We start from the raw sequence: 14527 nt of genomic DNA, 5'->3' as shown, positions 1-14527 counted from the left end.
TTAAATTCCCATTTATTACTAAATTCTCTATCATTACATTCCCTTTTTATTATTGAATTGTCTATTTATTATTAAATTCTGGAGAGCTTTCCCTGCAGAAAAATCCAATATTAGGAATTAAATTTAAATTACTAATTATAAAATAAATTCTTTTTTCAAATTCTCGATCCAATTCTGTATTAATATTACATTATTTTTATTTTGTTTAAATTTTAGTTTGTCATTAAATTCTCTATTTATGATTAAATTCTCTATTTCTTACTGAATTCTCTAATAATTAGATTGCCTATTATTGAACTTTCTATTAATTACATAAATATTCTATTATTAAATTCCTGTTTTATATTAAACTCTCTGTTATTAAATTGCCAATTATTAATTTAATATAATAATTCAAAATAAAATTTATTATTAAACACTTTATTACCAAATTCTCTATTATTAAATTCTATGTATTATATAAATTCTGTATTTATTACAGAAATTCTCTATTTGTTATAAAATTCTTTCATTTTAAGTCCTTTATAATTAAATTTTTTATTATTAGATTCTCTATTTACTATTACATTCTTTATTATTAAATTCATTTATTATATTAATTTGGTATTATTAAATTCTCTATTTATTATCAATTCTCTAATTTTAAATTCTTTACTTTTAAATTCTCTATTTATAATTAAATTCTCAATGATTATATAAATTCTCTATTTATAATTAAATTCTCAATTATTCTTCCACTCTCCATTATTCAATTCTCCATTCATTATTCAAATCCCACAAATGAAATCCAACTCAATGTCCCAGATCTGCCCTGGAATTCCAGCTGCACCCAAATCCCGGATTTCTCTGGATTTGCCACCAAATCCAAGCAGGAATTTTGGAGGGAAAATTTCCCAGCACTGGAATCAATCCCTCAAAATCCACCCCAGTGATTCCCAGGGATTCCCAGATTTTCCCCATCCCGGGGATTCCCAGATTCCAAGGAATTCTTGGATTCCCCACCATTTTCTCAGCATGGAACGCCCTTGGAGGAGGAAGATGACGACAAATTCTTCCTGGGCTGCCAAAGCTCGTTAGCGTTAATTAACGAGCATTAATTGTGCCTTCTCCCAGAATTCCTGCCAGGCTGATCCCAGAATTTTTCAAAACTCGTTTTCCCTGCCCTGGGGGTTTTCTCAACACTTTGGAGCAGGAATTTCTGTTGGAATCCAACCACAAAAGCTGGGACGGGTCAGGGCAGGGCCCGGATTGGGAAATTCCAAATTTCCGCTGCCTCAGTCTGGGCAGCTCCGGGTTCTGCATCATTTCCTGCGGCCCCAGCGCCTGGAATGTGCTTTTTCCAAAAATAAAAAAGGATCTTGGGTAGAGTCACTAAGCACAGCTAAAAATTTTAAAAAAAACTGATAAAAACACTCAAAAATATGAAGAAAACCCCAAAAAACTCAATCAAAAATGTCCCTTAAAACCCAATAAAACCATAACAATTCAAGCAAAAATATCTCATAAAACCCAACGAAAAAAACAAAAAAAATATCCCCAAACCTCAACCAAAAATGTCACTTTAAACTCAACAAAATCGCAATCAAAAAAACCTCCAATAACTCAATCAAAAATGTCCCATAAAAGCCAATAAAAGCATTAAAAAAATTCAAGCAAAAGTATCTCATAAAACTCAACTAAAAATCAAAAAAAATCCCAAAAAATCCTAAAAACTCAACCAAAAATGTCACTTAAAACTCTAATAAAACCCAAGAAAAAAACCCCAATAACTCAATCAAAAATGTCCCTTAAAACCCAATAAAACCATAACAATTCAAGCAAAAATATCTCATAAAACCCAACTAAAAAACAAAAAAAAAATCCCAAAACCTCAACCAAAAATGTCACTTTAAACTTGGCAAAATCTCAATCACAAAAACTCCAGTAACTCAATCAAGAATGTCCCATAAAAGCCAATAAAACCGTAAAAATTCAAGCAAAAGTATCTCATAAAACCCAACTAAAAGCCCCAAAAAAAGAAAAAAAATCCCAAAAACTCAACCAAAAATGTCACTTTAAACTCAACAAAATCTCAATCAAAAAAACTCCAGTAACTCAGTCAAGAATGTCCTATAAAACCCAATAAAACCATAAAAATTCAAGCAAAAATATCCCATAAAATGCAACAAAAAAAAAAAAAAAAAAAAGAAAAGAAGAAAATCCCTAAATCTCAACCAAATATGTCTCATAAAACCCTAATAAAACCCAATTAAAAAAAAAAAAAAACAAAAACTCAACCAAAAATATCCCATAAAACCCAATGAAAACCCAACCAAAAAACCCCAATAACTCAATCAAAAATGTCCTTTTAAAACCCAATTTAAAAACCCCAAAAACAGAGGAAAAATCCCAAAACCTCAACCAAAAATGTCCCGTAAGACCTAATAAAAACCTCAAAAACTCAACCAAAAATGTCCCATAAAACTCTTCCAAAAAACCCCATAAACTCAACCAAAAATGTTCCAAAAAACCCAAAAAACCCCCAGAAAGCTCAACTAAAAATGTCCCATAAACCCAATTTAAAAACTCAAAGAAGAGTAAAAAATATCCCAAAACCTCAACCAGAAATGTCCCGAAAAACCCAAGAAAAACCCAAGAAAATGAACTCCAAAACCTCAACCCAAAAAACCCGACCCAACCAACATGAAGTAAATAAAACATGAAAATCCCAAATTATTCTTGAAATTCCCAAAATCTCCAGCTGGAGCTTTCCTTCTGTGCTACATATTCCAGAAATTTGGAAAATTTTTTTTTTGGAGTTTTATAGGAAGCTGAGGAAGCAGAGCAGGAAGGAATAAAGTTGGGAGATGAATCCATGGAACATTCCAGAAGAAAAGGGAGGAAATTCCAACCTTTCCAACGAACGTCAGATCATCCGTGAAGTTCCCTTCGTAGACGGAGTCGTCTTCCAGGAGGAGAATTCCTGAACCCTTGGGATGAAAGGAAAAATTGGGAATTTGTGGAATGAACTTCCCATCTGGCCCAATTCATGCCATAAAAATTTATGGGATGCAGATTCCAAGATTTATTTTTTTTTTTAAAGCCAAACATCAGCTTTCAATGTTTGGGAGAAGCTCCAAGAAAACCCACGGAAACTTGGAACAATAAAATGATTTCGTGGATTTTCCATGGAAAAGGAACAAAACACCAGGAAAAGCCACCAAGGATTGTCACAAAGTCAAACTCGTGGTGCTCTCAATCCGGGGATATTTTAAGGAATTCTTTGGGAAATGATTCCAAGAAAACAGTAACTCTGTGGAATTCCCTCTGGGAAAGGGATCCAAAAGGATCAAAATCCAACTCTTGGCAAAGGAGACATCCCAAGAATTCCCAGAAAATCCCAGAGCTCTGGCAGTGTTGGGAATGTGCCCATTCCATGGGAAATTATTCCAGGGAATAATTCCTGTCCATAAGGAATTTTCTGCCCACTGGGATTTATTCCATGGTTTAAGCCCAAAGGTTTCTGCATCCCCAAACCAGCTGGGACCACTTCCAGAGCTGGAATCTTTTCCTCTGGAATGAAATGCCCCAAAAAATTCAACCAAAAATGTCTCATAAAACCCAATAAAAAACCACCAAAAAGAAAAAAAAATAAAAGATCCCAAAACCACAACTAAAAATGTCTCACAAAATCCAATAAAAACCCCAAAAAAGAGGAAAAAAACCCCAAAAACTCCATCAAAATTGCCCCATAAAACCCAATAAAAAAAAACCAAAAAGAAAAAAAAAATCACAAAACCGCAACCAAAAAAGTCTCATAAAACCCAATAAAGAGCCCCAAAAAGAAGAGAAAAAAAATCCCAAGAACTCCATCAAAATTGTCCAATAAAACCCAAAAATAAAACCCAGAAAGAAAAAAAATCCCTAAACTTCAACCAGAAATGTCGCATAAAACCCAATAAAAACCATTTTTCCCTAATTCAGGACGTGGGAATGGGGTTGTTGTTGGTTTTTTTTTAAGGATGGATTTTTTAGGGTTGGGGTCTTTTGAAGGATGTTTTTATTCCAATGCCAATTCCCTTTGCTTTCCCCACCAAATTCCCAACATTCCATGAACTGGATGAGTGAATTCCCACTGGAAAAACAAGGATTTCATGATTTCCAGGGAAGATGGAATGCTCTGGAATTCTTGGAATGGTTTGGGCTGGAAGGGACCTTCAGGATCCATGGGCAGGGATCTCCCACGGTCCCAGGGTGCTCCAAGCTGGCCTTGGACATTCCAGGGGCTGCCACAAATCTCTGGGAATTCCATCCCAACCCCTCCAACCCAGGAATTCCTTCCCAATATCCCATCAATCCCTCTGAAAGGGGAGAAAAAACAAAACCTTGTTCTTCCAAACCATGATCATGGGAAAATCATGGAATATCCTGAAGGGCCCACAAGGATCCAAACCCAACCCCTGGCCTTGCACAGAGATCCCAACAATCCCATCCTTTCCTGGAGAGTTTTCCAAACATTCCTGGAGCTCTGGCAGCCTTTGGAATGTGCCCATTCCCTTGGGAGTGTCCATCCCGAGCACCTTCTGCGGGCAGAACCTTTCCCTGATCTCCAAACCCTCTTTGTCCTTCAGGATGAATTCGGGAATGAAACCTTGATCTCGCCCTTGGTGGTGAATTCCCCATCCCAGGGATTCCCAGATTCCACGGAAATCTTGGACTCACCACCATTTTATCCGCATGGAATGTTCTCTGGTAGCAGAGCCCCGACTGGGTCACCACGATGCCTTCTCCGTGTCTGTGGTCATCCAACCACATCCCGATGTACCTCTCCGCTCTGGAACGCAAGGAGATCCCAAGTGATGGATGTTCCCACTTTTCCCAGCTCTCAATCCGTCGGATTTGTCCTGCTCAGGGTGGTTTTTCCTGACACAACGCCCCAGGCTGGCAGTCCCACACAAACTGAGCTCTGGGAGTGTTTTCCAAGGAATTCAAGCCTTACATCCCCAACCATCCATCCCACATCTCCAGGATTTATCCCACCAAACCCAAAGCTGTCCCATGTCCTGGACATATTTCATGAAAAATCCTTTTGCCAGGATCTTTTCTCCTGAGAAGCTGGGAAGCTTCAGCTTCTCCATGTTTTGCTGCTTTGGAATGTGATTTGGAGAATTGTTTACCCAGCGTGTGAAATTGTTTTTACTTGGTGACCAATGGCAGCCACCTGTGTCAAGGCTGTGAGCAGCCACAAGATTTTATTTTCATTCCTTTCTATTCCTTGCTATCCTTTCTTCTGTTCTTTTTGTGTAGTTTTAATATATCAATATAATATAATATTATGACATATATATAATATAATATAATATAATATAATATAATATAATATAATATAATATAATATAATATAATATAATATAATATAATATAATATAATATAATATAACATGATATGATATGATATGATATGATATGATATGATATGATATTATATTATATTATATTATATATTATGATAATATACTATTATTATATAATATGATACGATAATATAATATAATATAACATGATAATAGTATATAATCATATTATATATGTGATAATAGTATATATAATATAATATAATATAATATAATATAATATAATATAATATAATAATAGTATATTATCATATGGTATTACCATATTATACATATTATATATTATACATATATAATATATGCTATATATGCTATATATGCTATATATGCTATATATGCTATATATGCTATATATTATATTATACATAATATAATATATATTATATATAAAGTAATATATAATATTATATTATCATATCATATATAATATCAATGTAATGTCACGTAATGTCATATCAGCCTTCTGAAACATGGAGTCAAGATTCTCATCCCTTCCCTCATCCTGAGGACCCACAACAACACCACAACAATTAATAACCACACCCCTGTGTCACGGACATATTGTATGAAAAATTGTTTTGCTAAGATATTTTCTCCTGAGAAGCTGAGAGGCCTCAGGAGCAAAATGTAAACATTGATTATCTGCTGCTGTGGAATGCAGCAGGTGGGTCTGGGATTGGGCTCATGTGGTTGTTTCTAATTAATGGCCAATCACAGTCAGCTGGCTCAGACTCTCTGGTCAGTCACAAGATTTTTTTTTCATTCCTTTCTATTCCTTGCTATCCTTTCTTCTATTCTTTTACTGTAGTTTTAATACATCATTTTCTTTTAATATAATACATATCATAAAATAATCAATCAGCCTTCTGAAACATGGAGTCAAGACTCTCATCCCTTCCCTTGTCGGGGTTTCCTGCAAACTCAACAGTCTTACACCTCAGATCCATCCCACTTCACCTCTGCTTGTCCTCCCAGACTCCGTATCCGTTCTTTTTGTCGTTTTCCCACTGTCCCGTGTATCTGAAGGGATGCTCAGCCGAGAAGTTCTCCAGGATCCCAAAGCCCTGGCGCACGTTGTCCTTGAAGTAGCCCTTGTAGACCAGGTCATTCCCGTACCTGCAGGAAGAGGGGTGCAATTCCAGCCTGGGAATATTTGACAGCTACTCCTGGAGTAGAAAACCAGGGAAGTGAGGAGATCAGGCTCATCCATCTCAAAATATTCCAAGGATTTTCCCCACAGCATTGAATTGGATCCCTGTTTGCTGTTGGGAATGTGCATCACCCAAACCGGACATTCCAGAGCTTCCCAAATTATCCAAGGACTCAACACGTGGGCTTGGACTTGTCCTGGGAGAGGCCATTCAAGAACTGACCTCTCACCAGCCTGGGCACAGGAAGCTCTGGTGAATCCAGGCTGGAAAATTGGATCCATAGGAAGGAGGCCAAGCTTGGATCCAGCTCTTTGTGGTGGCCACCAGCCCTTCCCTGGACAGGTCCCTCTGGGAAGAGCAGCTCCAATTCGAACAAAGAAGCAGAACATCCAGGTTGGAGGACAGGCCTATCCCATAGGCCTATCCCAGCTGGAATGTTGGGTCTGTCCCACTTGGCATGGAGAAATCAGGGATAGGGATGAGCAGGAACCGGGCACAGCCCCGTGTTACCAGGGGCCAAAGCATTTGGGGTGACCTCAGAGGAGAAAATTCCAGGGAGAGCTCAGAGCCCCTGGCAGGGCCTGGAGGGGCTCCAGGAGAGCTGGAGAGGGACTGGGGACAAGGATGGAGGGACAGGACACAGGGAATGGCTCCCAGTGCCAGAGGGCAGGGATGGATGGGAGATTGGGAACTGGGAATTCCTGGCTGGGATGGAATTCCCAGAGCAGCTGGGGCTGCCCCTGCATCCCTGGCAGTGCCCAAGGCCAGGCTGGAGCACCCTGGGACAGTGGGAGGTGTCCCTGCCCATGGAACGGCATCATCCTTAAGCTCCCAAACAATTCTGGAATTCTAAATGCCCACAAAGCATTTCCAGACCAGGCTCGAAAGATTTCAGGGAGCATTTCCCACTTTAAATCCCTGGAACCCCCTTTTCCCTGGAACCCATCCTGGATTTTACTTACTCACAGATTCCATAGCCCCTCATCTTGCCCTGGTACCAGTGGCACTTGTAGCAGTCGTAGCGATCCTCGGAGCGCCGCGGGACCAGGCAGATCCCAAATCTGATGGGGACACATGGAAAAGGTCAGCATGGGGAAAAAAAAAGTCAGCATGGAAAAGGTCAGCATGGAAAAATCAGCATGGAAAAGGTTGGGGTGGAAAAAAAGTCAGCATCAAAAAGGTCAGCATGGAAAAGGATGACTCCATTGTAGTGGATGAACTTCAAAAAACCATTTTGAACATCATGGGATTGATTTTTGTCCTGTAAAAAACTTCTCATTTAAATGAGGTCTTAAAGAGATCTAACAACAACCTTAAGATGCTTTCTGTGAATAAATTCCCATGGATTTGGGGATGTGGGATCAGAGTCCAACTGGATGGAAATGTCTGCACGGAAAAGCTCAGCACAGAAAGCAGCGACTCCATTGCAGTGGATGAAGTTTCAAAACCAACTGGAATTTCATGGGATTGGGTTTTTTTTCTGTAAAACTCCTCATTTAAGTGAGGTTTATAAAAGGATCTGAAAATAACTTTAAGACTCTTCCTACGAATTAATTCCCATGGATTTGGGGATCTGGGATCAGATTCCAACTGGAAGGGAATGTCTGCATGGAAAAGCTCAGCACAGAAAGCAGCGACTCCGTTGCAGTGGATGAAGTTTAAAAACCAACTGGAATTTCATGGGATTTTTTTTCTCTGTAAAAACTCCTGACATGAGGTTGATAAAAGGATCTAAAAATAACTTTAAGACAGTTCCTAGGAATAAATTCCCATGGATTTGGGGATCTGGGATCAGAGTCCAACTGGATGGAAATGTCTGCATGGAGAAGGTCAGCACAGAAAGCAGCGACTCCATTGTAGCGGCTGAAGTTTAAAAATCAATTTGAATTTAATGGGATTGGGTTTTTTTCTGTAAAACTCCTCATTTAAGTGAGGTTTATAAAAGGATCTAAAAAAAACTTTAAGACTCTTCCTACGAATAAATTCCCAGGGATTTGTGGATCTGGGATCAGATTCCAACTGGATGGAAATGTCTGTATTAAAAAGAGCAACTCCATTGTAGCAGATGAAGTTAAAAACCAGGGATTGTCCAAATTCCCAATGTTTATGTGCTTGGATCAGCTCTACCTGAGACACTTTCCCAGGTGCCACTGGACTTTTCCCAAAGGAAAACTCATCCCTTTGGGAGCTGCACTCCCAGACCCTCACTGTTCCTTCTCCAGAGTTTCTTTCACTGCTGTTTTCCCCTCTTTCCCCCTTTCCCATTTTAGGGGCTGAGTTAAATGTTCTGGGATTCCCAACAAAAGTGTTTGGGATTTTCCCCCACCTTTGGAAAAATGAGGAATCCTGAAGTCCTATTTCCAATAAAATTGAGATAAATTATACTGGAATTTCATGGATTGGCTTCTTAAATCTTGAAGAAAAAAACTCATTTAAGTGAGGTTTTAAATAGATCTAAAAACAACTTTAAGACACTTCCTAGGAATAAATTCCCAGAGATTTTGGGATCTGGGATCACATTTCAACCTCTGGGGTCAGTCAGTGTCAGTCCTTCTCTGCAGGTTCCACCCTCTGGCAGGAACCATTCCAGTTTAATTCCAAAGCAGGGAATGTCCCGTTTTCCAAGGCTTACCCGTGCTCCAGGCCCTCCTGGAAATCGCCAACGTGGTTGCGTCCATCGCGCCACTTCAGCGTCCCCCTGGAAGCCAAGGAATTCTCTCACAAGGGACACCACAACATTCCCACATGGAGCAGCACCTGCTAAAGCCCAGCCTAAATATTTACACGGGCTTAGATGGAGCTTGGAAGGTGCACATGGCAGGGGAGTGGAATTGGATCTTTCCCAAAGTTCTTTCCAACCCAAACCATTCCCAGATTTGATGGCAAACATCCAAAATGTTCCTCGGAGCACAGAGACACAAAAGGCACCCCCAGGCCTTGGTTTCCAGCACAAGAAATTAATCCCATAATGTTTTCCTGCTCTGGGCTCAGTGGGAAGAACCCATTCCATTCCCTAATCCCAAAAGTATTTTCTGGAGGTGCTGCCTCGTGCCTTTGGGACCTTGCACCTGATGCTGAATTAATGACAGGGATTAATCCAGCTGCAGTTCCTGCCTGGCCCATCCCCGTGGGCACGGTGACACCACAGCCTGCAATTCCAGCGGCTCAGCCACCGGGAAAACAGAGAGGAAAACCATTCCCAAGGGATCGTTCATCCCATGTTCTGTGGGGCTGGAAAGTGATCCCAGGAGCTGATCCCACAGCAAGGAGAGCCGGGAATGGGCAATGCCAGGGAAATTCCTGCCCGGCCGTGCCCGGCTCCGCAGCCATTGCCCGATTTCCCTCCCTCCCGGAATCCCACTCCACCCACACCCACTGAGAGCTTCAATTCCGGCCTCAGCCCAGACAATCGGATCCTGCACATTCCCCAGCTGGACACAATGGAATTACAAAATCCTGGAATGCTTTGGCTTGGAAGGACCCTCAAGATCTTCTCATCCCATGGGCAGGGACACCTCCCACTGTCCGAGGCTTCTCCAAGTGTCCAACCTGGCCTTGGGCACTGCCAGGGATCCAGGGGCAGCCACGGCTGCTCTGGGAATTCCATCCCAGCCCCTCCCCCCCCCTCCCAGCCGGGAATTCCTGCCCAAATTGAATTTCAATGGATCTTGAGCTTGGAATAAAAGCTTGGAATTAGGTTGAGGGAATATGGGGGATGTGAGGAATTCTGAGCTCCTTTTGGAGCTGGAGGCCAAGGCTTTGGAATCCCTCAGGAAATGTTGGAATATTTTCCCTCCACGATGATGCTGAGCTCGTTTGCTTTGCCTCAAAACCCCAATTGGAACAACTCAAAATCATGGAATTGTGGCATTTTTGGGGTTGGATGGGATCCTAAAGAACATCCAGTTCCACCCCCATGCCAGGGTCACCTCCCACTGTCCCAGGTGCTCCAGACTGGCCTTGGCACTTCCATGGATCCAGGGGCAGCCACAGCTGCTCTGGGAATTCCATCCCAGCCCCTCCCCACCCTCCCAGCCAGGAATTCTTTCCCAACAATAAATCCAAACCTCCTCTGGGTCGGTTTGCCAGGAGATGGTGCAACACCAAAACCGTGAGGAGGTTGTTTGACTTTCACCCAGGTTGTTGTTTCAAACACCTCCACGAGAGTGGCTCTTCTCCAAGTTTTCCAGAGGATCGGTTAGATGTGTTTGAAATTTCAATGTTTTAATTTTAATTTAAAATTGAATCTCCTTTGGCTTTATGGGACTGAATAGAAAAGGGGAGCAGCCAAAGGGGTGAGGGAACAGCTGGAGCTGGGCCAGGTTTAGGTTGGATTTTAGGGAAAAGTTCTTCCCCCAGAGGGTGCTGGGCACTGAACATTCCCCAAGGAATGGGCACAATCCCAAGGCTGCTCCAGGAGGTTGGACAGGGTGGGGTTGTTGGGATCTGTGCAGGGCTTGATCCCTGTGAGCCCTTCCCACTCAGGATATTCCATAATTTCATGTCTGTTCCAGGCACAAGGATGTTTAGGCCACATGTGAGTGGGAGTCTGGCCTTCTCCCAGCCCAGGTCACCTGAAATTCCAGGAGAGCCACTGGAGAGCTCTGGAATTCCAGGACAGGCAGAATGGAGCTGGAGAATGCCGATGTTTGTGCCAAAGAGCCCAAATTCCCACTCCCACAGCTCTGCCCACGTGCTCTTCCCTCGGAAATCCCTGAGCAGCCACCAAGGCCAGGATGCTGCTCCGGAACCTTCCAGAAACAAAATCACAGCAGAGGAATTCCAGTAGTGGGAAGGGAACTCAAATCCAAGGAATTTAACACCTGAAGTCCCTGAATTCTGGCACAAATCTCCTGGGATGCCTCACCCAAATCACTGCTTGGGGTCAGGAGAGGTTTGGATTAATCCCAGTTTTCCAGTCCTGAGGCAGGAGAGGACAAAAACCAGGAGATGGTTTTGAGGGAGTGAAGGTGGGGATGACCCCAAGGTCTCCTGCCCTAAACGCTCCTTTGGTGCTGTTCCAGGACACAATCTCTTCCACAGAATATTCAGGATTCAGTTTTGGATTTGGGGCTGGAACTGGATTCAAATCCCTTCCAAGCCATTTATATTCTGCATTCTTTCATTATTCTAAGGCTCTCTCAAACTGAGTTTCTCTCTATCCTTTTTGCTTCCAGAGCAAACTGTGTAAAACTCATGGCAAATAAAATTTCCCACTGTTTTGGTGGCTGAGCAGCTTGGTCATATTCCAGGTTTCTTCCCAAAAAAAACCCCAATGTTCTCTATCCTGTGTCCAAAAAGTTTTGGTTGGGATCTTTGATTTACAGACATTCCTTCACTTAAACTTGGATTTATTGAACATTTCCCAATGTTACCATTTTAGCTCCTTTTGGATTTAGGCTTCTCTTAACTCCTGGGATAAAAGTTTGGATGTTCAAGTTTGGATAAAGTTCAGACAGATTCTGATAGCAGAGAATGAAATAAAATAAATATAAATAAAATATATAAATAAAATTCTCCCCAAAATGTTTTTATTGGGGATTTTCCTCATTGTGAGGGTGAGAATTTCATATCCCAGGCTGAGATCTCAATTTTAGGCCCAGGCTAAATCCTAAGTAGAGGCACCAGCTCATGCAGTATCAGGGTGACCAACACCACATTTCTGGGGCAGCCTTTAGGATTTAATCCATGAACCACCAATGAGATGTCCACAATAAATCCCAAGTTTTAGGACTCAGGCTTTGCTAAACTTGCTCTCCAGGCCAGAATTCCCTCTGGGAATGAGTGAGGCAGGGACCAAGAGAGCCAGGCCTGGATTCACATCCACATCATCGATAAGAATCAAATTTTGATCTTAACCCCACCCTGGAAGTGCCAAAAAAAAGGAGCAGACCCTTGGTGAGGTGGCTGAGTGAGCTTGGAGATCATTCCCAACCTTCACGGAAACTCCAAACCAGCTCTTCCAACCCTATTCCCACTTGGAAAAGGAGCCCAAAATGTTCCTTACTTGCCATGGGGCTTCCCCCAGAGCCACTCTCCCTCATAGGTGGCCCCACAGAGCTTGCCTAGAAAAGGAGCAGCTCCTTCATGAGTGACCTGGAGATGTTTGGGTTGACCTTGGAGATCTTTCCCAACTTTCACAGCAACTCCAAACCAGCAGTTCCAACCCTATTCCCGCTTGGAAAAGAGGCCTAAAAGGTTCCTTCCCAGAGCCACTCACCCTCATAGGTGGAGCCCACCCAGAAAAGGAGCAGCCCCTTCATGATATGTTTGAGTGACCTGGAGAAGTTTGGGTTGACCTTGGAGATCTTTCCAAACCTTCATGGAAACTCCAAGCACTTCCAACCTCATTCCCACTTGGAAAAGAAGCCTAGAAGGTTCTTCCCAGAGCCACTCACCCTCATAAGTGGTTACTCTGCCTGCCCAGAAAGGAGCAGCCCCTTCAAAAGTGACCTGGAGAAGTTTGGGTTGACCTTGGAGGTCTTTCCCAACCTTCACAGCAACTCCAAACCAGCACTTCCAACCTTATTCCCACTTGGAAAAGGTGCCTAGAAGGTTCCTTCCCAGAGCCACTCACTCTCGTAGATGGCCACCCTGAGCCTGCCCAAAAAGGAGCAGCCCCTTCATGAGTGACCTGGAGAAGTCTGGGTTGACCTTGGAGATCTTTCCCAACCTTCATGGAAACTCCAAGCACTTCCAACCCTATTCCCACTTGGAAAAGGGGCCCAAAAGGTTCCTTACTTGCCATGGGGCTTTCCCCAGAGCCACTCTCCCTCATGGGTGGCTCTGCTGAGCCTGCCCAGAAAAGGAGCAGCTCTTTCATGAGTGATATGGAGACATTTCGGTTGACATTGGAGATCTTTCCAAACCTTCATGGAAATGCCAAACCAGCACTTCCAACCTTAGTCCAACTTGGAAAAGAGGCCTAGAAGGTTCTTCCCAGAGCCACTCACCCTCATAAGTGGTTATTCTGCCTGCCCAAAAAGGAGCAGCCCCTTCATGAGTGACCTGGAGAAGTTTGGGTTGACCTTGGAGATCTTTCCCAACCTTCATGGAAAATCCAAGCACTTCCAACCCTATTCCCACCTGGAAAAGGGGCCCAAAAGGTTCCTTACTTGCCATGGGGCTTTCCCCAGAGCCACTCTCCTTCATAGGTGGCCCCCTGGAGCCTGCCAAGAAAACTGTGGGCAGGCTTCATGATGTGGTCAAGTGACCTGGAGATGTTTGGGTTGACCTTGAAGATCTTTCCCAACCTTTACGAAAACGCCAAACCACCACTTCCAACCCTATTCCCACTTGGAAAAGGTGCCCAGAAGGTTCCTTACTTGCCATGGGGTTTCCCTGAGAGCCACTCTCCCTCATGGGTGGCTCTGCTGTGCCTGCCCAGAAAAGGAGCAGCTCTTTCATGAGTGATATGGAGACATTTCAGTTGACATTGGAGATCTTTCCCAACCTTCATGGGAATGCCAAACCAGCACTTCCAACCTTAGTCCAACTTGGAAAAGAGGCCTAGAAGGTTCTTCCCAGAGCCACTCACCCTCATAAGTGGTTACTCTGAACCTGCCCAGAAAGGAGCAGCCCCTTCAAAAGTGACCTGGAGAAGTTTGGGTTGACCTTGGAGGTCTTTCCCAACCTTCACAGCAACTCCAAACCAGCACTTCCAACCTTATTCCCTTCCCAGAGCCACTCGCTCTCGTAGATGGCCACCCTCAGCCTGCCCAAAAAGGAGCAGCCCCTTCATCAGTGACCTGGAGAAGTTTGGGTTGACTTTGGAGATCTTTCCAAACCTTCATGGAAACTCCAAGCACTTCCAACCTTAATCCCACTTGGAAAAGAGGCTGAAAAGGTTCCTTCCCAGAGCCACTCTCTCTCATAGACGGCGACCCTGAGCCTGCCCAAAAAGGAGCAGGCCCTTCAAAAGTGACCTGGAGATCTCTCCAAACCTTCACAGCAACTCCAAACCAGCTCTTCCAACCCTATTCC

General features: G+C 42.8%; 1 protein-coding gene across 3 annotated transcripts in view; it reads right to left on the bottom strand.

The window, feature by feature from the left end:
- Positions 1 to 14527, bottom strand: part of ALS2CL (ALS2 C-terminal like) — a 59191-nt gene that overhangs the window by 23814 nt on the left and 20850 nt on the right. For all 3 annotated transcript variants that reach the window (XM_058028973.1, XM_058028982.1, XM_058028991.1), the window contains exons 11-15: positions 9177 to 9242; positions 7507 to 7605; positions 6351 to 6509; positions 4702 to 4813; positions 2892 to 2969 (exon numbers count right to left, since the gene is read on the bottom strand). In XM_058028973.1, the coding sequence (XP_057884956.1) occupies positions 2892 to 2969; positions 4702 to 4813; positions 6351 to 6509; positions 7507 to 7605; positions 9177 to 9242 (514 nt within the window). The remainder of the gene's footprint in view (positions 1 to 2891; positions 2970 to 4701; positions 4814 to 6350; positions 6510 to 7506; positions 7606 to 9176; positions 9243 to 14527) is intronic.

The sequence above is a fragment of the Melospiza georgiana genome, chromosome 1 (genome assembly GCF_028018845.1).
Source record: "Melospiza georgiana isolate bMelGeo1 chromosome 1, bMelGeo1.pri, whole genome shotgun sequence".
Lineage (NCBI taxonomy): Eukaryota > Metazoa > Chordata > Aves > Passeriformes > Passerellidae > Melospiza > Melospiza georgiana.
The sequence above is the reverse complement of the archived record's forward strand: the minus strand, read 5'-3'. Positions and strand labels throughout refer to the sequence as shown.